This window comes from Eleginops maclovinus, chromosome 10, assembly GCF_036324505.1.
Source record: "Eleginops maclovinus isolate JMC-PN-2008 ecotype Puerto Natales chromosome 10, JC_Emac_rtc_rv5, whole genome shotgun sequence".
Classification (NCBI taxonomy): Eukaryota; Metazoa; Chordata; class Actinopteri; order Perciformes; family Eleginopidae; genus Eleginops; species Eleginops maclovinus.
Window position 1 is genome coordinate 2,406,520 of NC_086358.1, and position 23,330 is coordinate 2,429,849.

The 23,330-nt window shown below is 41.3% G+C and overlaps 1 protein-coding gene across 1 annotated transcript; it reads right to left on the reverse strand.

Annotated features, from left to right (window-relative positions):
* Window positions 1-12,206: 12,206 nt before the first annotated feature.
* On the reverse strand, window positions 12,207-18,829 carry LOC134870290 (transmembrane protein 100). Its single transcript, XM_063892366.1, has 3 exons — window positions 18,552-18,829; window positions 16,386-16,713; window positions 12,207-16,207 (listed from the first exon to the last, which is right to left on the reverse strand). The coding sequence occupies exon 3, from the start codon at window positions 16,013-16,015 to the stop codon at window positions 15,572-15,574; it is 444 nt and encodes a 147-aa protein (XP_063748436.1). The 5' UTR covers window positions 16,016-16,207; window positions 16,386-16,713; window positions 18,552-18,829; the 3' UTR covers window positions 12,207-15,571.
* Window positions 18,830-23,330: the final 4,501 nt, after the last annotated feature.

Genomic DNA, 23,330 nt, shown 5'->3' on the forward strand with positions numbered 1-23,330 from the left:
CGGGATGATTTCTTTCATGAAATGTGCAAATTCTTTTCAGAAAGGGGGAATATGAGGTCAATGTACATGTGGCTCCAAAACACCGTCTGTCAGCACTGGCTTTGTCCCACGGTTTGTTTGTTGAGAACCGGCCCTTCTTTCTACAAGCATCAGACACTAGATGACAATAGCAACCATTTTCCTTTTGTAGAGACTGATGTGCACAATCTGTTACAAATCGATAAACCATTAATAACCCACAAGATTAGGACGCTGTTTTATGAATTAATGTGTTGAAACCTTTCTTGGATTTAATTATTTTCACCAAGTTGTGATTTCTTCAGGTGTTGGAACTCCTTTCACACAAAAGCTCCATATTTCAGCCCCATGTTCTGTAAACTCCCTCAGTATTTGTTCCACAGTTAGAAATATATTAGAATGAATATGCTCTGTGGAAAGGAAAACCAGGGAAATGTCATGCAGCTCTACACTTAATGGGCACTCTCTTTGTTTACCGGCGCTAACAGGTAATCCATATCTAATTTGCTGAATTGAGCGGGGCAATTCAAACAATGACATTAAATAAAATAGATATCGATTGCACGAAGGAAGTCTTCATTTCCTTCATGGGAACCTGGAGGCTTAAGGCTATATCCTTTTACCCCTGTTGAGAAAAATCAACCGGAAAGGGATCCTGTTTTACTGAGTGCAACCAATAAGTGACTTGATGACCAATGCTGCAATGCCCTTGACATCTCCTGAGCATGTAATGGAGGAATCCACGAGAGAAACCTTAAATGTATTGAGGGAAACGGCGTCTTCAGAGAGCAAATACAGTTGAGGCATGTTATTCAAGAACATGGCAAATCGAGTTGGTTAGCTATATTTCTTGTAGTTTTATTTCCCGTCTTTCAAGATGACGCCTGATACATGCAGGGTAAGTATCAGTTAGCGGTTAGCTCGTTAGCTGCTATTGGCTGTATAGAAACCATTAGTCTTCTGTAGAGCAATCGACACTTCAAGGAGGAGCAAAACAGCAAATGCTAACTTTATTCATTTTGGATTCCTCTGGCTTTCCGTCCGCTTACAGATCAACACAATGAAGACAGCATGCTATTTGGAATCAAAATATTGCAGCAGTGGACTCAGTGATGAAGACTCAGACTCATGGTGAAGCTCTGGGTGCAATCTAAAAGCTAAAACAGTCTGAAAGCCAGCAAAGGAAACGTTGCTTATGGTCAGATACATCCTGGTGCAGCCATGTTTCCATAAAGCAAATTAAACTGCAATTCAGATATTCTGTTGAACTCCTAGCTTACCCTGTTAGTTCGTCTGTCTGACTTCCTGCTAAGGCTGTTAGCTCATCCATTCTGTGAGCCAGGGATCTTCCATTGCCGTCCATCCCCTTCTCCAAATTTCAATGGGAACTAATAGATTTTGCCACACATTTCCACTCGGTAGATAGAAGATAGAGTCAGAGGATGAAACCCTCTTTATTAGTCACACACATGCACACAGCAGAGCACACACAGTGAAATTGGTCCTCTGCATTTAACCCATCCTAGTACTAGGAGCAGTGGGCAGCTACCGTGCAGCGCCCGGGGAGCAATGGGGAGGGGGGATTGGAGGTGTGCGGTGCTTGGTCAAGGACACCACAGCAGGGCCTAGGAGGTGAACTGGGACCTCTCCAAGTAGCAGCCCACCTTCCATATTTTCAAGAGTAAACGACCCTACGATTCCCAGTCCAAGCCCCTACTGACTGAGCCACTGCTGGGTATAATGCTGGTAAGTATTCCTTGAGGGTGATGCTTGACAAACTTCACTTCCAGTTTGGTGTGCAGGTAGTTCCTTTTTCACAATGAACAGCAGAGGGTGTGTGATGCACAGGGGGACTATAAAACATCTTACTCCCTCACAACGAAAGATAAATCGCCTTTAAGAAAACATTGGTGTTAAAAAAACAGAAAGAAGTCGTATTAAAGCGAGCCAACTGTACCTGACGGAGACAGATGTGAGGGCTGTCGGCTCTGCGGAAAGAGAAGGCAGATCTGCAATAACAGCAGATGGAGCCGGCTTTTCATTTCCCTCCTCATTTCTATGCAGTATAATAATATGTGGGTTTCTTTCACAATATGATGCGTGCCGCTGACAAGAAAAGTGCATCCTGAAGCGTAGGATTGACTCACAAAAAGGAACCTGATCTTTCACGTTTAACACAGTTCATATGCAATGGTGATTATGGTGGTCACAAGGAGGCATCCATTGAGGTTTTTTCAGATCAGAAGGTAAGGCTGTGTTTGTTCACTTTTAAAGGTACTCTTCCTCTCCTCCCAGCACGTTACATGTCAACGCTTTTGCTTCAACACCAATAGGGAGCTGACAATTAAAAAAAAGTAGCATTTTTCTGACGTTCTTTAACACCGGCAGTGCTTTCATTCTTTTACTGTGGCTTACAAGTTAACGCTTAATGCATTAACCTGTCCAAAAGCTTTGAAACGGCATTGAATATTCAATTTTTCCCAGTAAACAATGCTGTTGTCTCCTTGTTCGATTCCTCCCAATAGATGCATCAACTTGTTGGAACAAATGGCAGGTACAGATAACATTTAATCAGTATATTGGTGGCCATTTCGAGGTTGTACACAACACAAAAGGCACTGGTTTCAACTATATTTACACTTATTATTTTTATAACTGAATTTCCACAGGCTAACACAACCTAGAAGGATAGCAATATGTACCCCCTTTTTTCCCCAAACACAGAACACATTCTCCACACATGCAGTAAAATAATAAAGAGTATAAATCAATAAATTGGGGCAAAGAAAATAATAATAATAATAATAACAATAACAATAATAATAACAATAATAATAACAATAACAATAATAATAACAACAATAATAATAATAACAATAATAATAACAATAATAATAACAATAATAACAATAATAATAATAATAATAACAATAATAATAACAATAATAACAATAATAACAACAACAATAATAATAATAATAATAATAATAATAACAATAATAATAAATAGCAAAAATAAATAAATCATATAAATAAAATTAATGTCAACTACATTTGAAGAGGCCCTATAATGCTTTCCGGGGTTTTCCCTCTCCTGGAATATTCTATAGGTTTTTAGTGCATGTAAATGGTCTGCAAAGACTAAAATCTCTGGGAGTTTTAAAATGGCCAATTGGTCGAAAGGCCGTTATGAAGGGTTGCATAATGCATGTCCTTGTATACATCTGAGTGGCCATCTGCACCGGGCGGTGATCAGGCAAAGCTGCCCTGCAATTGAATTGTCCGGGGAGTGTTGTGGATGGTGTGTGTGTGTGTGTGTGTGTGTGTGTGTGTGTGTGTGTGTGTGTGTGTGTGTGTGTGTGTGTATGTGTGTGTGTGTGTGTGTGTGTGTGTGTGTGTGTGTGTGTGTGTGTGTGTGTGTGTGTAATTGAGGTGTCCATAGTCTGCAGGGATGTTCAGTGATTACTGTGTCAGACGTAGCTGTTCGCACATGGTACGGTCCACCCTTTATCAACTTCTCCAACACACACACACACACACACACACACACACACACACACACACACACACACACACACACACACACACACACACACACACACACACACACACACACACACACACACACACACACACACACACACACACACACACACACACACAGTCAGTGATACGACAGAGACAGATGGAGATAAAGAACCAGATTAGAGATCCCATTTTCTCTTCTGTCGGTCATCGCCGATCGGTCTGAAGGGTAATAAATGCTCTCTTCTCGCTCCTGACACACACTGTGGATACAAGAGGAGATTAAGGACAATACACCTGCATCAAAACACCAGAAAGTTGGCCGCAAATCCTCAACATCACAAAGATTACAGACAGTGGGAGACATAGAGATGAAAGACACACAGGGCTGTCCATGTCTGTGTAGACTGGGATGAATCCAATTAATAATTTGTAGTGTGAAAGGAGCTTTGTTCACTCTGAGACGCTTTATAAAGAGTACAAAAGACTGAAAGAGCACTTTGTCACATACAATCAGCTGAAGCACAGTATCTGCAAAACCAATTGTTTTATGGTTTCATGTGGAGGGCTTCGTGGGGAACAGGAAGCCAGTAAGAAATTAAGCGGATGGACTCACACACAGCCCTTTGGCGTCCAAATGTGTGTGGCCAATTAATCTGATTCTGATGCATAAAGGATAAAGATTCAGACAACTGGATACTGGACACACATCTTCCAAACAGCAGTGCAGAAGAGTTTTACGTCTCAAGGTGAGCATCACCAATTGAGTATTCAAACAAATGTAACGTACGGTCACAATCTCCCCTTCTGTTCCTCAGTTATGTCGTTAAATATCAGCCTGACTATTGTTTTTGCAGAACATAATTACGTCACAATGAAGTGGATATAAAATAGCATCTGTGTGACATTTGAACACCAACATCTTCATGCTTTAGTCCAAGTTGTTGTGCCAAATACCCTCAAGGCGTTCATCAGGGCGGTATCGGATGAACTACACAAAACATTTCTCCTCCAGCGTGTGAGCCGATGTGAGAGGATAGATGTAGTCCTTATTTGTCACCACCCAGGAGGAGATTTTGACATATCACACAGGAGACGCAGAGGTGTCACTGCTGCATGCTGGGTCATGACATACTGGTCCTTTTGAATTCAAGAACCCCTGTTACTGTTCTTAGTGACACCTTGACTTTCCCTGTTAACACAAGTCAAAATGTGTGCTGCAGGAAAGGAGGAATAACACCGGGCTTCTCTTGGCACTTGCTGAAGGTGGGAAGAAGCTCTCAAACTCGAAGAGGCCTTTTTTAAATTAACTTTCCTTTTTTGTCGTGATAAGGTGTTTATTCGTTTCTTTGCCTGGTAGGTTTTGGCTTATTTGTACATAGTTGTGGATGCACCTTATCCTATACTTTAGGTCCACGTTTTTGGGGTGTTAGCACAGGTATTGTGTGGTAAATACTGTACATGTTTACCATATCATGCTCACATGTTCATTATCAACAACATGTTTGAGTATTTTGAGTATTTTTGGTTCAGATACTTAGAAAAGACCAAGCCATTAAACACTGGCAAAGAGATGATTCACAATCCATCATCTATGTATGAAAGCAGGGGTGTAAAGTAACTAGATTTACTCAAGTACCTCAAGCTACCCTGCAGTAAATCCAGCAGCTACCCTGCAGTGTACAAAGCCATTCAAACTAGCTGCACCTTTACCAGCTCTGAGAACACTTTAATGATCAATCATTATAAAACATATCAGAGATATTATTCTGAAATGGACCAATCAGACAATGACTACTTTTACTGTCGCTACTTTAAGTACATTTAGAGGAGAGTACTTTCTACTTTCACTGGAGGAACATTTACAATACTTTCACTGTGACAGAGTATTCCTACACTCTGGTACTTCTACTTTACTCAAGTACAAGACCTGAGTACTTCTACTTTACTCAAGTACAAGACCTGAGTACTTCTACTTTACTCAAGAACAAGATCTGAGTACTTCTACTTTACTCAAGTACAAGATCTGAGTACTTCTACTTTACTCAAGTACAAGATCTGAGTACTTCTACTTTACTCAAGTACAAGACCTGAGTACTTCTACTTTACTCAAGTACAAGACCTGAGTACTTCTACTTTACTCAAGTACAAGACCTGAGTACTTCTACTTTACTCAAGAACAAGATCTGAGTACTTCTACTTTACTCAAGTACAAGATCTGAGTACTTCTACTTTACTCAAGTACAAGATCTGAGTACTTCTACTTTTACTCAAGTACAAGATCTGAGTACTTCTACTTTACTCAAGTACAAGATCTGAGTACTTCTACTTTACTCAAGTACAAGACCTGAGTACTTCTACTTTACTCAAGTACAAGACCTGAGTACTTCTACTTTACTCAAGTACAAGATCTGAGTACTTCTACTTTACTCAAGTACAAGACCTGAGTACTTCTACTTTACTCAAGAACAAGACCTGAGTACTTCTACTTTACTCAAGAACAAGACCTGAGTACTTCTACTTTACTCAAGTACAAGATCTGAGTACTTCTACTTTACTCAAGTACAAGATCTGAGTACTTCTACTTTACTCAAGAACAAGATCAGAGTACTTCTACTTTACTCAAGTACAAGATCTGAGTACTTCTACTTTTACTCAAGTACAAGATCTGAGTACTTCTACTTTACTCAAGTACAAGATCTGAGTACTTCTACTTTTACTCAAGTACAAGATCTGAGTACTTCTACTTTTACTCAAGTACAAGATCTGAGTACTTCTACTTTACTCAAGAACAAGATCTGAGTACTTCTACTTTACTCAAGTACAAGACCTGAGTACTTCTACTTTACTCAAGTACAAGACCTGAGTACTTCTACTTTACTCAAGTACAAGATCTGAGTACTTCTACTTTACTCAAGAACAAGACCTGAGTACTTCTACTTTACTCAAGTACAAGATCTGAGTACTTCTACTTTTACTCAAGTACAAGATCTGAGTACTTCTACTTTACTCAAGTACAAGACCTGAGTACTTCTACTTTACTCAAGTACAAGACCTGAGTACTTCTACTTTACTCAAGTACAAGACCTGAGTACTTCTACTTTACTCAAGTACAAGATCAGAGTACTTCTACTTTACTCAAGTACAAGATCTGAGTACTTCTACTTTACTCCAGAACAAGATCTGAGTACTTCTACTTTACTCAAGTACAAGACCTGAGTACTTCTACTTTACTCAAGTACAAGACCTGAGTACTTCTACTTTACTCAAGTACAAGACCTGAGTACTTCTACTTTACTCAAGTACAAGATCTGAGTACTTCTACTTTACTCAAGTACAAGATCTGAGTACTTCTACTTTATTCAAGTACAAGACCTGAGTACTTCTACGTTATTCAAGTACAAGACCTGAGTACTCCTACTTTACTCAAGTACAAGACCTGAGTACTTCTACTTTACTCAAGTATAAGATCTAAACTTGGTGGAAGGGTGATTGTTTGTTCCAGACTTTAATGTAAACCATACAGGAGGAACTGAGGCCCTCAGAGTGGTGTCAGACCTCCCTTGAGAGTTGTTCACAAATGCAAATTCATGAGTCTAATTATCTGAACTGCAATCCTGTGTCCTGCTGACCTTCCACAGCGCCCATCATTACAGAAGACCCTCAGAGTTCATTCCTTCAAACTGATCAGGCGGCTTTCTCTCCTCCTGCCTGTGACCGGGAATTCAATCAAGGTCTCAGGAATATTACAATCCCTCAAGTGGGTCCTGGAGGACACGGACGACGGACCGATATATCATATGGAGATATTTTTTAATCAGGAGGCAACACTTCTGTGAATGGAATCCCGAATTGAATGAAAAGCGCAGGCTGGTGGTTTCTGTCATGGAAATATTGCATCGCTGAAGAATAGAAAACTATCTGAGGAGGTGGGAAATCAGGTATATAAATAAGTGTCCTTTACAGAAGCACAGTGCTGGTTATTTTAAGTCCTACGGTGGTTCTTCTCAAGCCTTTACCGTACCTCTATTCTTCATTAAGCATTGTATATTTGACTTAGAGCTAGCTTGTGTGCTAACATCACTGCTCCTGCACATCTGTTCTTCCCACATAATAAACCCTTTTCACTCATCTGCAGAATGTAATAACATCTTGAGAGTAGGTTCTTCTATATCAGAATCAGAATACTTGATAACATCGCGAGGGGAAATGAGGTTTGGTCACAGATGCACCAAATTAGAATAACATGAATAAACATGATATGCCTAAGAGGCTGTAACGCAGCAGAAAATAGTCTCCAGGGCATATAACATCCATGTTCATACGTTTCAACAATATATATCTTGTTTAAGAGGTGACTATTCCATGCCTGCACTATAGTTGAGGCATGGACGCTGCACGATAGCTGCCCACTGCTCCTAGTACTAGGATGGGTTAAATGCAGAGGACCAATTTCACTGTGTGTGCTCTGCTGTGTGCATGCATGTGACTAATAAAGAGGGTTTCATCCTCCGACTCTAGTTGCATGCTTAAAGCACTATGGGAAATGTAGTAGCAGAATGAGGAAGCGAGCGGGGAAAGCAGGTCCAGGGGAAAGTCATTAACTACAGTTTAGCAGCAAGTGCTCGGGACTCGAAGACATCGATCAGCTGGAGAGGATGTGAGATGTGACTTTTGCTTTGCACTCCAATAAATTGGGAGTCCCGCAGAGTTACTGACCGTACCTCTTGGTCAGATCGCACGGTGGCTGCGCTGATGTATGGTCCCCTTCTATCAGCACAGATGTGTAGATATAAGTGTCACGAAGACGGGAAGAACGAAATAGGCTGAAGGAGTTTGAACACACTATGGGGGATAAAATGGACTCTAAAGAGACCTTGCAGAAGACCTTTAACTATGTTTTATTATTGCACGTCTGCACTTCTTGCAGCATTATACTGACCTTAAAATTGGTGTAGATTTGAAGACAGTCAGAACTAAAACGCTACTCGAAAAGGGAAGGCTTAGTCAAAGATATGCCATTTATCTGCCCACTGATCGGGATAGATCGCCCTTCTACAACTTCCATGAAAACCGACCATTACTTTTCCCCCCAATGGCCCTTTCATACACCACACCAGCACTGCTTTGCTCTGAAGCCCTATATTTCCAATGGGTTTCAGGGCCATTACAGAAAGAAATGTAAGAAGGAGTTTGCTTTTAAAATGCAAGGCAGCACTTATACCTTTCATAGGAGGGATCACTGCCAGTTTACGCGTTCTGTTCTGGAAGTTAACAAGCCGCTAACGGGAAAGTACTCGAGGGAGCAGAAGGTTAGAAGGTGGTGAGAGAAAGACGTGGCGCTCACAGATCAGAATTTGTGAGGCAACTTCACTCCGGGATAATTAGCGACCTTGACACTGGAGTCGGCACCAATCAAAGCAGAAGGAATGCACGATCGGCTAATTAACCGGACATGCTAATGGGAAGATCTGTACATGTTGCAGTGAGTAAGAGAGCAACGGGAATAGATAGGGACGAGGGGGAGGCAGCAATCCGCATGTTAGCACTGAACCTGATATATTTAAAGGTGATTAGTGTTAATTTACCGTAGCTTCACCCCAGAGCTCTGCCCGAACACAGCTGGAAATACCACAGGAGAGAAGTGGAGTTAGTAAACCACTCGAATAAACAGAGTGAATATTTCCTGCTCACAATGGGAAACACTGAAAAACCATGAGGATGTAAATGTCTGTTTATTTGTTTCATTTCTGGACATCTCAAGAAAGAGACTGGAGACAGGAGCATATGATTTGGGGTGTTTACCTGCAGGAAATGCATCAGACATCTGTTATTTCCTTTTTAATGAACGAATATTTAAGGATATTTAACTCTATGTCTCTTACATTGAGTTATGCATATTGCTATACATCACATTATGTGTTTAGCCTAGCTTAGCATAAGGACTGGACATATGGGCAAACGTAAATAATGCAACTATTGACCCCAGAAGAGTTATCCACATATCTGGCTTTTTTTTAACATGTGCATGAACAATTCTGTTAATAGGAATAACTTTAATGTATTCTAATTCAACAAACCAGATAATATGAGTTATTTAAGGAGCTTAAAAATGCTGTACATTCAGACAGCAATAGATAAATGAAACGCTCAAATTCTGTTCTCTACACAAAAGGCCCGACCAGCTATTTTTTGGGGGGTTTGAATAAAATGCTTTAACGTCTACCTGACTCACCTGAGCGCAGTCATCCTCTGAGTCTTTGCAATCTGCTAGTTCTATAGCACCAACAGTAGCCATTACTGCTAGATATTATCATTGGAAAAGAGTTAAATTTAGCCTCTCTTTTGATAGTTACAACAACGATAATTAAACACAGTAGATCGTGAAATGACCTGGTTGGAAAAGCAAAATAATGACCTGAAATTCACAAAAATCCTGAGAGGAAATGCTGATGGTTTAATGTTGGCTTGTCTCTACGAGCAACACCTGTGTGATATACTATAAGTCCTGCCATCTATTATCGATATATAAATATTGGTTCTTAATTGCATACTTCATTGATTGAGGATTTATTTACATGTCAGGTACAAACCACAAGAAGTCAGTTTAAATGGCAATTCATTTGTGAGGAATTGATGTGAAAATCAATGTGAGACTCAACCCTTCCCTCAGTATAATGTCCGATGTTTATCTACAGACATGTGTTCATTTTGAGGTAACAATTTACACATCGCCCTTTCACACATTTCTCTCTCGCCCCGGCATCTCCATCAGCCCCTCTGTTTGCTTTCGGCATCAGCCCCAGGTATTTTTAGCTCAGTCCAGGGGGAGTGGGAGACGGAGGGAGAATGACACAATCCCTAATAAACGGGTGGATGGGAAGAGGAGGAGGAGGACGAGGACGATGAAGAGGAGAAAGCGTGGGTGCATTCACTCATTTGAATAATTATAGAAACAGCTGCGTTCACAAAGGTGCCATGCTTTGGTTGGAAATCAATAGAGGTCCTCACGGCTGAGAGTTTTTGAATTATAGGCGTGACTAATAAGTGGAGCACACTAATTAGAAGTTATGTGGGACATGCTAATTTGACGGGCCGTTGACAACAAAAGCGAGGGATCATTTGTTGCCTGCATGAAAGGATTTTAACGCTGAACAGTCGCATTGAAAGTCTTCATGAATATTGTAATGTCACTCTCTCTGAGAATATTATTCATCCCAATCTATCCCGAGTCTAGTCTGAAATAAAAGATGCTAACGATTGCTTAGACTTTCCCTCTTGCGCCTTAAGGGTTTAAACTTGTGGGTTTGAGTGACATTTTCTCTGCATTCATGCTTTAAATGAATTTGAATGACTTGTTGATGCCCCTCATTCCATCTACTGGTCATTAATAGTAAAAATTGACCCTTAATGGTCCCACAGAGGGGAAATCTGACCCCATCCTAGTGTTAGGAACAGTGGGCTGCCATTATGCAAGGCGTCAGGTACCCTATGGTCTGCCCTACTAATGAAATTGGTTCAATTATTTGGCCAATGTTCACACAACTGCAAAACTGATGATATGCCCATTAGCCCCATCTGTCCTTCATGTTAATGGTTAATTAGCACATTGCGTGCATGCCAAACTCAAATGGCAAAAAGGGAAACATTGAATTAGCTTAACATCGATAGCATGTTAGCTTTGTTGTTAGTATTAAGGTAGCAGCTCAAACACACATGGATGTATAAAGATGGATGAGTGTAGGATGAGAGGCGGGGAGCTGTCGTTTTATTTAGCTCACATAATTATAAGCTGATGTACAGATGGTCGTTTAGAAAGGCAGTTGTAGTACCACCGTTTGGCCGCTACGGAAATGGCAGGCGCTGTTCATGCGTTCTGAACGATATGAAAGTGTTGAACGACAGCTTTGAACTTCAACCTTTGGAGTCCGGGGCTAATTCGTCCTTGTATGCATACTTTTGATTTGTCTTTCTAAACCCCCATTAAGAAATGTTTAGCATGTCAATGTTTGGTATGTTTCTTTTGAGGACAACCTCACCTACACAACCTGGTAGTTCTTTTTTAAATGTTGACTCACTAAATGAACATTTAGGAGAAAAACCTTTGGGAGAAAGTCCTTCGAAACGGCTGAAAACCATCTGAAAAATATTGAACTGTTGTTTTAATTACATGGAAGAAGGCACACAAAGTCCCAAAATACATAATAACTAATTGATAATTTTCTATTGTAGTTTATACTACATCCAATCTCTGTTGCATACTGCATTTATCCTTGAGGTATAGTATGACGAATAACATGTTTTCTCTTTGGCTTACAATCAAACCATCTGGTCTCTAGCTAATGTATTGCCTTTTAGGAATCAGCAGAAGTGCCGCATTAAGAAGGTAATGGCGCCAGCTGTAACACGTGTTCCCCTGTGTTTACTCCAGAATGAGAGAACGTGTTGTAAACGAGGGGAAATGGTGGTCACATCACTGCACGGCTGCTCACTGCTCGCCAAATGCTCCTTATGAATGACTTCACTAATGACACTGAATGGCTTTTCAAAAGCACTTTTCCCAGCGGGGTGACGAGGAAAGGATATCTCTAGGGCTTCGTTGCAACTCGGACTAGTGCGTTTCATCGAGTAGCTTATAGTAAACGACAGAAGAACACACAACATTTGAGACCAAAAAATACATATATTTGATATTTCTGTGTTAAACCATTACGTAGATTTACACACACACACTGGGATAAAAACACTGCAGCCTCTTGGGTCACTCCAATAATGGCGCCATACATACATCGTACATTAAGTGCACCTTACAGGGGGATATTTAAGTTGCACGTTAAAAGGCACTCAGAGAGAAAGCTGGGCCATGCCGACACACTCAAAGCAAATTGACCACAACCACGTAAGAAAATAAAGTTTCATTCCAAAACCATGGGTATTTATTTCAGTCCGACTTCAAAAATACAATCTGAATTGTACTTACGGTTACAAAACGACACGTTTTCTATCCTTATAACTATAATTATAACCCGTAATGTGCTTCACTTTAATAGAAATTGTCCCTTTTTTAATGATGATTTCAAATGGCAGATGTCTCATTTTGGAATGAAACGATTACAGTTAACACTCACAGCAACACACTTGATATCATCACAACCAGAGAGCAAAAACAGAAGTAGAAATGCTAGTGTGGGCGACTGACCCAGTGAGATACGTACTGTACTCTGTGTCTAACTGTTAAAATAGACAATACACAAACACAGTCTGTACAAGGATGCTCATAAGACACTCGGGTACATTAAGAAAGGCGGCTACCGTTTTACAAAGACACAGTACCATCTATGATCGGTCGATAATTAGAAGAACACACAGGACAACACGTGTGCACAGGAATGAACACATCGATACTGGGAGGGATTATCAGAGATCATTTGGGTTTTATTAGCAAACTGTGAAAGGGCACGGAGAAGAAAGGTGGCAAACCAAGAGGAATCAGATTAAGTGTAGCTTTGAGCACACACACAGTAAACACCTGTTCTCCTAAATATTCATACCCCATACGATCAAACGGAATCTGAATTACGTTAAAAGGAAAGGATATTTAGTCCAGAGTTACAAACGCATTTTTAAAGATAGTTACTGTTGTGACCTTAAAGCAAATGGCAACCAAACTAAGTTAGGTTTGGTAAAAGATCATGCTTTAACTTGATTAAGTAACTTAGCTCTCAAACGTAACGTAAAACAGGTTAGCGTTGACTTTCGGTTTCAAAAAGGACACAAAGATCGCCCCCGGGGTTTCAATGTTTGGGTGGGAAAGACAGCATGTTTGCTTTAATCGTAATTGAAAATTAAGTTTGCTAGTTACGGCAAACTTAATTAACAACACTAATTATCTAGGTTTGGTTAGAAGATGTTATCGCATGTTGCATAACTTAAATCTGGTACAGGATGAAGGCTAGATGTCTGTTTAACTCATCCTTCTACAAAGTCTTTCTCCTTGTTTTGATTGGAAACTTATCTTTGATCTAACAAAAACAAACAAAACCTGGGAGAACATTTCCCCTTTAGATTACAATGCAGTTTAGTTGTAGCAAAACAGAATTTTTAGGAGAACAGGCTGCTTGGGAAGCGTCGTAACAACTCCATAGGGTAGGAGAGTTCAACACAAAACCAAACGGCAAACAAACTATTAGTTAGGTGTGGAAGAAGATCATGTTTTGACTCAAATAAAGTGTGTTTGTTACATAACTTCACTTACAAATGTAACTTAAAACAACCGAACCCCCAAAACCTCCTCCCTGCTTGTATCAGAAACACAATCCTGGAGGACACATGTTTTCCTTCAGATGTAACAGACTCTTAAGTTTGAGAACAGGAAGCGTGGAAACTGTCGTTGCACCTCCATGCAGAAGAAACTCGAACCACGTGCTATGTCCAGTAAACGTTTGATCAAAGATAGAAATCAACAAACACAATAACATTGCTACAGCTGACAAGAAGCTGCTGGGTTTCCTTTAACACTCTGCTAAAGACCATACACTATCATAGGTACTGTGGGGAGTAACACACTGCTACACGTTTTTGCTTAACAAAGAACCAGCTATAGTTGCTTTAAGAAAACATTGATCTTTACAGTCATCTGATTCTAGTGTATGGTGTTCAAGAAAGGACAATATCCAGGACAAAGGCATTAAGACCACTCCACTACCACTCTGAGAGACAGCTAACCTCACACATGACAAGTTAAACCTCCCTGCAGCCAGGATTTAACTCCATGCCCATTTCTCATATCCTTTTGCCTATATAAATCCTTCATGGCAGAGCAAGATTTTTCAATGCTCACACGGAAACGTTAAGTGTTGTTCCCTCTGGTTAGCTCAGCACGAGGCGGAGCAATCAGGCCGTTCTGTCTTTCACTGAAGCATACCTATAATGGGATTTCCTTGTCATCCAATGTACAAGTCATCTACGACGGGTCCAAGAAGTCTTGGCTGTGGAGAGCAATTTCATGTGCACGGACTAAAAATACATCCCATTACTGAATGCAGCTTAAAACTTCATGGAGTGGTGCTTTCTCTATTGATCTGGCACAGCTGGATTGAGGTTTTGAACCACAAAGCTTGGTGGCAGGAAGGGGAAAAAAGAAGTGTTGACCTTTGTGCCTGATAATAGAAAATTGGACTGCAGGTGGAAACATAACATGTGAGAGTGCATGTGTAGAATTATTCACTCTGGCTTTTTTTTTTTCCACTGGTTCACTGCTGCACTTTCAACTAATGAGTGCACTGAAGCAGTTAGAGAGTAAGTGGAGTACGTGCAAAAGGGCAACTTCGACTGTGGTTTTGTGTAGGGAGGGGAAATGCTCTGCAACCCAGGCCAAACTTACGAGGACAAACTTGTGGTCCTGAGCTCTTTTTACTATTGTGATTAACATAGGGGTATTTTGCTTTGCAGGTAGACAACCATTGGTACATCATTATTCCTGAAGTGCCACATTGTTCTGACACAAGAAACCAGTCTCAGAGCAATAATCTATACGGTGCTTTGGGCTCCACATGCTTTTCAAGTGAATCCATAACTGAGAAAGACAAAGTAAGAACAGGAGAAGGAGAGTTTTAAGAGTAAAATTGACCCTGTGAATCGATCTGGTCTAAGTGGTGTCCTTCGGTTTTGTAGCAATGGTCAAGGTGAGGTATTGGGTTTGAATTTTTATGGTTAGAATAGATACGAGCTTTGCCAATTTCTTTGCAAATGTAGGGTTAGGGTTCTCATCTACGACCCTGTTTCTGTTCGAGATGGTGATGATGATAAACTGGCCTTGTCTGAATAAACATATCTTCCTCTCTGAGTAAACGACATCAAAAAGTTTCAATATTTCCTGTACAATTCATCGCTCCTACCCTCTTTATCACTGTGCATAGCAGAAAAGCATTGATTTCTCTACATCACAGACTCAGTCTCCTTCAAATAGTCCAACTTGAAGTGCTCTGTCCTGACAAACAAAAGGACCTGACTTGGATTCCACCCTCCATCACAAAGTGCCCTGATCAGCAGTGAAGAATCCACTCTCCTTCTTTTTCCTCTTCCTCAGTCTGTGGGCCCTCCAGCAAACGGCCGCCACGAGCAGCATCACTACGCCCGCACACAGCAACGCCACCGACACCACTTTGGTCTGGAGCAGCGTGTTGAAAGTGAACGTCACCCCCGTGCCCGCCATGCCGATCACCAGCGATATGACGCCGAACGGGAACACGCAGCGGTACCAGGACTTCTCCGTCCCGCCTGTAGCCTGGGCGAGTCTCTCCAGCGTGGGGAGAGTCTCTGGAAGTCTGGGTTCCCCTTCCCTGCAGCCATTCAAAGCCTGGTTTTGGTTCTCAGAGTCCTGGGGTAAGCTGTTGGCCTCGCTGCCGTTCCCGCAGTCCAGGTCCGGGTGAAGCACCGGGGCCGGGGTTTGGCGACCTGAAGAGCAGCCCATCTCGGAGCTGCTGTCCTTGGGTAAGGTTGCTAGAAAGGCTGCCTGTTGTCGGCAGTCCTCTCAGCCTGCGTCCGATGGTTGCTCCGGGCTCTGATGATGCTACAGGGGGTTTCTCTATGGTTGCCTCTGGTGCCGTCAATGTCAGCGGGGTTGCTGCTGTAGTTGTTGCTCTCAATACCAGCCAGCATGTGCCTGCAACAACAGAGATGGACAGAGAAAAGCTGAGAATAGAGTAGGAAATAAAATGATGAAACAGCGCTCCACATAAGAATTTGTAAAAATAAAGAGGTGAAATACAAGAGATTGCATCAAAGAAGTGTTATTTTAAGCCTCACACACACATGCACAGCCACAAAGACGATGCACTCACCCTGTTTCTCTGAGCCTGTCAATGGGTGAATATGTTCAGTGCAGCCTCCTCTACGGAGCTGCTCGTGGCAGCGGCAGAAGCAGCAGCGGTGTCTGTGTGTGTGACTGGTGATGTCCATAGACTATATAATCACAGACGAGAGGAGGAGGGGCCCACGGGAAGGGTTAGACAGGAGGTAGGGCTCTGATTGGCTGCCTGAGGAGGGGGATTGCGTGGAGGAGGGGAGAGGGGGAGGTTGACCGTTCAGCGGTTCTCATTCAGTGATATTGATTCATTATTTAGTGTGACGAGGAATTTGAGACGTCTCTCAGGTGGTGCCTTGTTCAGACTGCAGAAACAAAAAGAAGGAAAGATGCAAAGTAAGCAGTGAAGTCTGAGGTGTAAATGACATCATAGCAGTTTAAATGTTAATATGTCGTCAGCATTGATTCGCTGTTATAACTGTTTTTCTGGAGACGCACATAAGAACGTTTTGAATGTCTGTCTCCAGTTTTTAGGGTTAAATATTATGTGAAAACCTCCAATATCCTCACTTCTTTTTTCAAGACTGAGCAGGATTTCCACCGCAGGGCAATAACGGAATATGATTACTTTTAGCTGGAAACATCGTAGCTTCAAAATGCCTCAGGGTTGACATACTTTTCTCAGCTAATACAGAAGCATGAAATGTAATTATTAAGGACTTAAAAAAGCACCCACATTGCAATTAAGGGGTTTTTGAAGCAATGTGTGATGCAGGATTTATATGAAAACATGCAGACTGAGTTCATTGAAAACATGACTCTTTCCTCTCCTCGCTCCTCTGTCCTCTCGTTACCCCTCGCCATGTGCATCATGCGTGTTCCCCTGCACAAAGGCATGCGGGTCCTCGTCAGATTTCCCCCATATACGTCCCCTTGTTGTTCAGGCTGCCTTTTCTCCTCTCAGACAATGACAGTGAGACACATGAACCAATGTCACGCATCCCTGGGGATCGCTCGTATCACCGGCTGCAGATCAAACGGGGCATCTTGCAAAAAGATGATATGATATCTTTCTTTTTCTGTTTGTAATCATCCCATGTCGTTTCTGGCAGCAGTGATCACATTGGTTGAGTTAAACCTTCAAATTGAGGAGCCACAGATCAACAGATTTCTATTACTGGTGCAACATGAACATGGAAAAGGGAAGATGAAATCATATTCAAGCTGTGTGAGTATGAAACACAGGCAGAGGTGGTTTGAAACACAGCTCCTTCATTCATGATAACCACCATGCAAACAGCTGTAATAATATTTATTTGAGGTAAACATGTAAGCAATGCACATTCATTGAACCGGTGGTAGTTTAGAGTAGTGGAAACATTACTTGACACATTTGCCTGCAACCATTATTGTTCAGTTGTGATATTTCAATGTCACCACCCAGAGAAATTGCCTGGAAAGAACACAGAATCCGTAAAGAGCTCTTTAATTTCCCAGCCATTCACTTTCTATTGCCTCAGTACACTGGAACAAATGAGATTTGTTTGCTAGCCTTGAACAAGGGCATTCAGCGCCCAATCGAACAAAGTGCTGGGACATTCATTCCTTAGTAAGAAGGAGACTTTTCAACATGACAGCAGCTCTAAATCAGCGCCGCTTTTCACTGCACACATTTCAACCTTTAAAGCATTCAGTAATTAGCTTGAAACTGTCGTATTTTACCTGGTTAACACACTACTTATTTTTAAAACAATAATTTAATGTCATTTACATCAATTTTGGTGTGGTTTTTCCAATACAAACTTAAATGTGAGCTTACTGACGAGGCTTTTTTGCACACCTGGTACGTTAAAATAGCATCATTAGCTGGATCTGCTTTCCTGCTGTAACAAGTCAAACAGTCTACAGTGAGAGAAGTCTCTGCTTCATTTAATCCAAAACAATATTTCTGCATCAGAGCTATGCTTTCCCTTTTTACACGATATCAAATGATAGTTGTCTCAGGTTTTGCTGAAGGTGAGTTAATGGGTCTGTGCTTCAGCGCTAATTAGTGTGGAAACAACACCTGGAGGGAGACCGTGCCATTATCCCTCGTTGTTGGATTAAAAGCATCACAGTTCTTCTAAAGGTAAGACTATTATCTCATTTAGCATTCAAATTACCATACAACTGTCATAATTCATCTAGTTAGAGAATAGCTTACCTTCAGCATTCAAATAGCATCATTAGCTACATTAGCTTTTCCTGCTGAAAGAAGTCTACAGAGAGAGAAGTCTCTGCTTCATTTAATAAAGACAATATGTCTGTAGCAGAGCTATGCTTTCCCTTTTTACAGGATATCAGTCTCAGGTTTTACGGGAGGTGAGTTAATGGGTCTGTGCTTCAGCGCTAATAGGCCTATGTCACACTTCCTGCTTCCGGAACGTTCAAATTCGACGAGCAGTGTACGGCCATGTTGAATGTGTCAGTGCCCGATCCGTCCCCCCCCCCGCGCATGTGCAGCCGGGGGGGAACGGCTCGGGCACTGAACCGGAAGTTAGGAGACCCTGCTTCAGCGATTTTTGACAGGTACTTCCTGCTTTCAACCGTGATGTGACATAGGCCAATTAGCGATGGGCAGAGCTATATGTCGATGGGTAAGCTAACAAAGCAGAACACAACTAAAGGTGAGAGTGCTCTTTTCTTTTTAAACGTTTTTACCTCATTTAAATTAGCTTACAACTGTCATAAATCACCTGGTGAGGAAACATCTCATCCTCACAGTGGTCATTAACAAACATTCTGGTGTGGTGTTTCCAATAACAAATGAAATGCCTCCTTAATGACAAGGCTTTTTTTTTTGCACACCGGCTAGTATTCAAATAGCATCATTAGCTACATTAGCTTTTCCTGCTGTAACAATGCAAGCAGTCTACCGTGAGAGAAGTCTGTGATTCATTCAACACTTTCCTTTTTAACTGAATATCAAATGATAGTTGTCTCAGGTTTTCTGGAGGTGAGTTAATGGGTCAGTTCTTCAGTGCCAATTAGCAATGGGCAAGCTAGCAACGCAGAATGAGCAGCTTATTTAGTGTCTGTTTTTTTCACCAGGACATTAATCTCATGTGGAAACAACACATCGTCTGAGACCCTGCCATGATCCCTCGTTGTTGGATTCAAAGCATCAAAGTTCAGCTAAAATGTGAGGCTACTTCTTTTCTGTCGTAGCATTTCTTAAGTGGAGTTTTATGAGTCATGACATGTAAGCAGCGTGTGCTCGATTTAAGAGCCGTGACTCATTTTGTTTTTCCTTCTGTTTGGTGGTTGTAATTTAGACATTAGCAGTCTTCAGTGTTGTGGTTTAATGACACACTTATGGTGTAACGTGGATGTCATCTATTTGTGGAAGTTGGTTAGAAAAAGGGGCGTTTTAAACCATTTGGGTAAATATGGCTAATGAAAGATTACACTGGTGTAACCATTGCTGTTTGTTCATCAGCGATTAGTTGTTCTTATCAGTATTAGGAGGCTCTTTACTGTCATTTGTTCTTGGTGACACACTTTTTGGCCTGAAGCTAAGGAAGCCAGCATCACTAAGCATCTGCAGGTGTTTAAAGAAGTGCAGTCAATCTGCAGTAAAAATACTGAACATGTTTTAAATGGTTCTTGTTCCAGCCTGCACACGTTTGCAATGGCTTTCCATCCCTTTTCCCAAAAACTGTTCACCACAAAAGCTCCATTAGGGAGAAGAGTGGAGATCATTTGCGTACCTAAACACTTGTGAAAGAGAAAAGAATGTATGAGCCATTACATGAGACTTATTTGTGAGCCACAGGTTGTTGAGTGTGTGTCTTCATTTGTGGAAAGGCTCTCTGAAAGCTGCCATTGATAGAGGGATAGGAGGGATATGAGTTTCAACACACTGTGGGGAAAGAAATGTGTAAGACGAGGAGGTGTGTATGAGAGCTTCAGAAAGATCTTACACGCTACTGCCTGCTGTGCTGCCGTCACTCGTTCACGCTCTGCAACAATGAGGAGCTTTGTGCCAAAGATAGGCATGCACCAAATGCATACGAGCACACACACACACACACACATGAAACCACCCACTGTACACACACGTGAAACCACCACACATACATATTCCTTCTAGGTCAGTGGAGGAGGTGAAATGAACAAAAAGAGAATATTAGAGTCCAGGAAGTTGGATGATTTCATATAGTGAACATGTGTGTGTCTTTAAGTGTGAACATTATGTCCGAAAATGAATCTCAAGATAACTAACTAAGATCCGGTTAACAGTAGAGGTAAAAACTGCTTTTTATTGATTAGTGTTGACGAGTAAATTGCTTTTCTGAAATTCAATCCCCGGATCAAACAGCCTGAGTGAAATAACACTGTGATGAGAATAACAGCGCTACTTAATCAGCGTGCTTACATTTCCCAAAGTTCTGCCAATTACTCTGAATACACAGATTGATGTGGTATTCAAAATAGGATGTTTATTCTATAGGCACGAGAGGGATTTACATCTTTTTAAATTCCTTTCTGAAAGGATTTTAAGTAGCTTACAGGCTAATTGGGAATTACAGTTGATAGGGAATTAGCTGTAGCTCTTGATACATTTTTTCATTCATCCACGGCTAGCCATGCTCTCCTGGGACCTTTTTTGTTGTGTGAGCTTAATCAAAATGAAAAGGGGTCTTAATTTTAGCCTTCATATTGAGATACATGGTGTAGGGACTGTGCAGCATGTACTGTCCGTTAATCATGGACAAAGTAGTAGACTATAGGTGCCAGAGGCAGTTATGAGTGAAAGACTTTGATGATATGTGATTTTGCTGTCAGCTGCATTTCCATTAGGGTGACATTTTGACATCTTCATCGCCGTGCGTCTTATAAAAAAGAACATTAGAAGATTGCTGGAGGCCTGCTGTTTTGAATGTCCATGCATTTGGTGTTTATTTGCCACTCCAGGACCAGCAGCTTTAAATGTATCCCCCCTCGGCTGTGTTTGGAAATAGCCAGCATCCAGATTGGCCGTCACGACATCAAAATGTTTGTACCTTCGGTTTGGCTTCTGTGTAGCTCAAGGCCTTACAGGAGGATGGCATTGATCTGTCCTGAGCACAACGTCAGAATAATATGCTCCATTAGAAGTCATTTGAAGTGGTATTAATCACAGGTGAAGGTAAAGGAAGGTTGTAATGATCAGGTAATTATGCAAAGGAGGATGAGAACAAGGAGAGCTTGATTCTTGCTGATTTATAAAAGGGTAAAAGAGACATTCATCCTATACTTCCTTATTTGATTCCCTCTAAAGGATTCAAAAGTGTTATCATCATATGCTCAATAGCTACAGCAAAGTTGTTGGCATTGAAAGTCTGAAAGTCCCAGGCTCCTCCAACAGTTCAACATACAATATAAACAAAGAACAAATACATAACTAGTGCAACCCGATCTGAAAGTCATCATATAAGTTATATCTGTGTTTTAATAGAACAGTTTGTGAGGTTAGAGGAGTTTTTGCAATGTGAACAGACTCAAATAAGAAGCATTCACTACAGTTACTATGCAGAGAGACAGCGAAGTGGGTCAAAACACACCGCGAAAGCCAAGGCCGATGAGGGTAGAGTTATTTGACTTTCTTTCTTTGTAATATTTCTGTATCACAGCTTGTATAACATTCAGGTTATAAATAGCAAATACAAGTAAGGACAGAAGCTGTTTATGCAGAAAGCAGCAACAAGTTTGTAGCTGTGAATTGTCCTGGGAGGGTTTAGCTCCTTAAGATCTATCAATCTTAATCAGAGGATGTGGTTTCTTAATTCATTCATTAAGGTCTCCAAGATAAAGCTGATATAATGAATGGTTAAACTATCTCTGGTGCTCGACAGGTTTGGAGTAATTATCCTGTGTCGTCTCGGTTAGTTGGACAGCAGATTCTACGTGTCGTGTTTTTTTGTTGTTGCCTGTTTCCATTGAAGCACCCCATTGTTGCAGGGGCTAATGGGGGATCTAAATGGACAAACAAACAGGATATTGATGCGGTGGCAGGGCTGCTGACACGGCCCTTGGCAGGTTGAGTATTGCCTTGAGGTTCATGCTGTTCGGCCCATCTGGCAGCGACCGGCGCCAGAGTCCCTTCAGCCTCTCTTATGCCGCCGCCCACATCCTCACGAACACTTTTGGGACGGCACTTCTCCACTTCTTGTCCCTCTTGCTTCATGCACTAACCTCCTGCTACATTTTTTATAGTGTAACCCTAATTAGACAAGTAATTAGATTGAAAATGACATTTTTCAGTCCAGGCAACATCTTAGGTACCTTCCTACAACAGCATTGGGCTCAATGTGGCCTTGTTTTCCTGAGATTTTAGTCAATTACCAGCATGATTGGTGTTTTGTTGGCTGATTCTAGTATTTATAAACTCATTACAGGTAAAACTGGACTGATTTATGAATATTCGGGGCAATTTTGGGGCACTAGAAACACAATGCAGATACATAACCACCATTTATACGTGATATAATGTACATATAGGCTGTATTTACCCATCTAACAGAAACAAATTAACATTATCAATCATTTAAATGTGTTTTTTGGAACCTCTTAAATACAATGTCCAATAGTTACTCCTTTTTTTTTTAGGGAAAAACATGGTTCTTTATCTGTGAAAGGCTCCACTTAATCCATCCAGTAGTGGTCCGGTATCGTTCTGTGCCTTGTAGAGGATACATCTGATGGTTTCATTCCAGCTTTCCGTTGTTACCGTGCAGGATTGTTATCCATCGACGCAAACTGGACCTGCTCGAAGGTTTTCGGGAGGTACCCCGAGCTGACCGCGCCTCTTAGACCAAACACATACATTTTGGTTGGTTTGGGATCAAAGCAAGAAGTCTCTTTGCAGACAATCACTGTTGTTGTTCTGAATGCTATATCTTCCATATTGTCGTGTGAACTTCCTGCAGAAACGTTTAGCGAGATATCAAAGCCTCACAGT

Bases quoted from the DNA above. Each gene is read 5' to 3' on its own strand.
- LOC134870290 (XM_063892366.1), bottom strand. From the start codon at position 16,015: ATGGGCTGCTCTTCAGGTCGCCAAACCCCGGCCCCGGTGCTTCACCCG.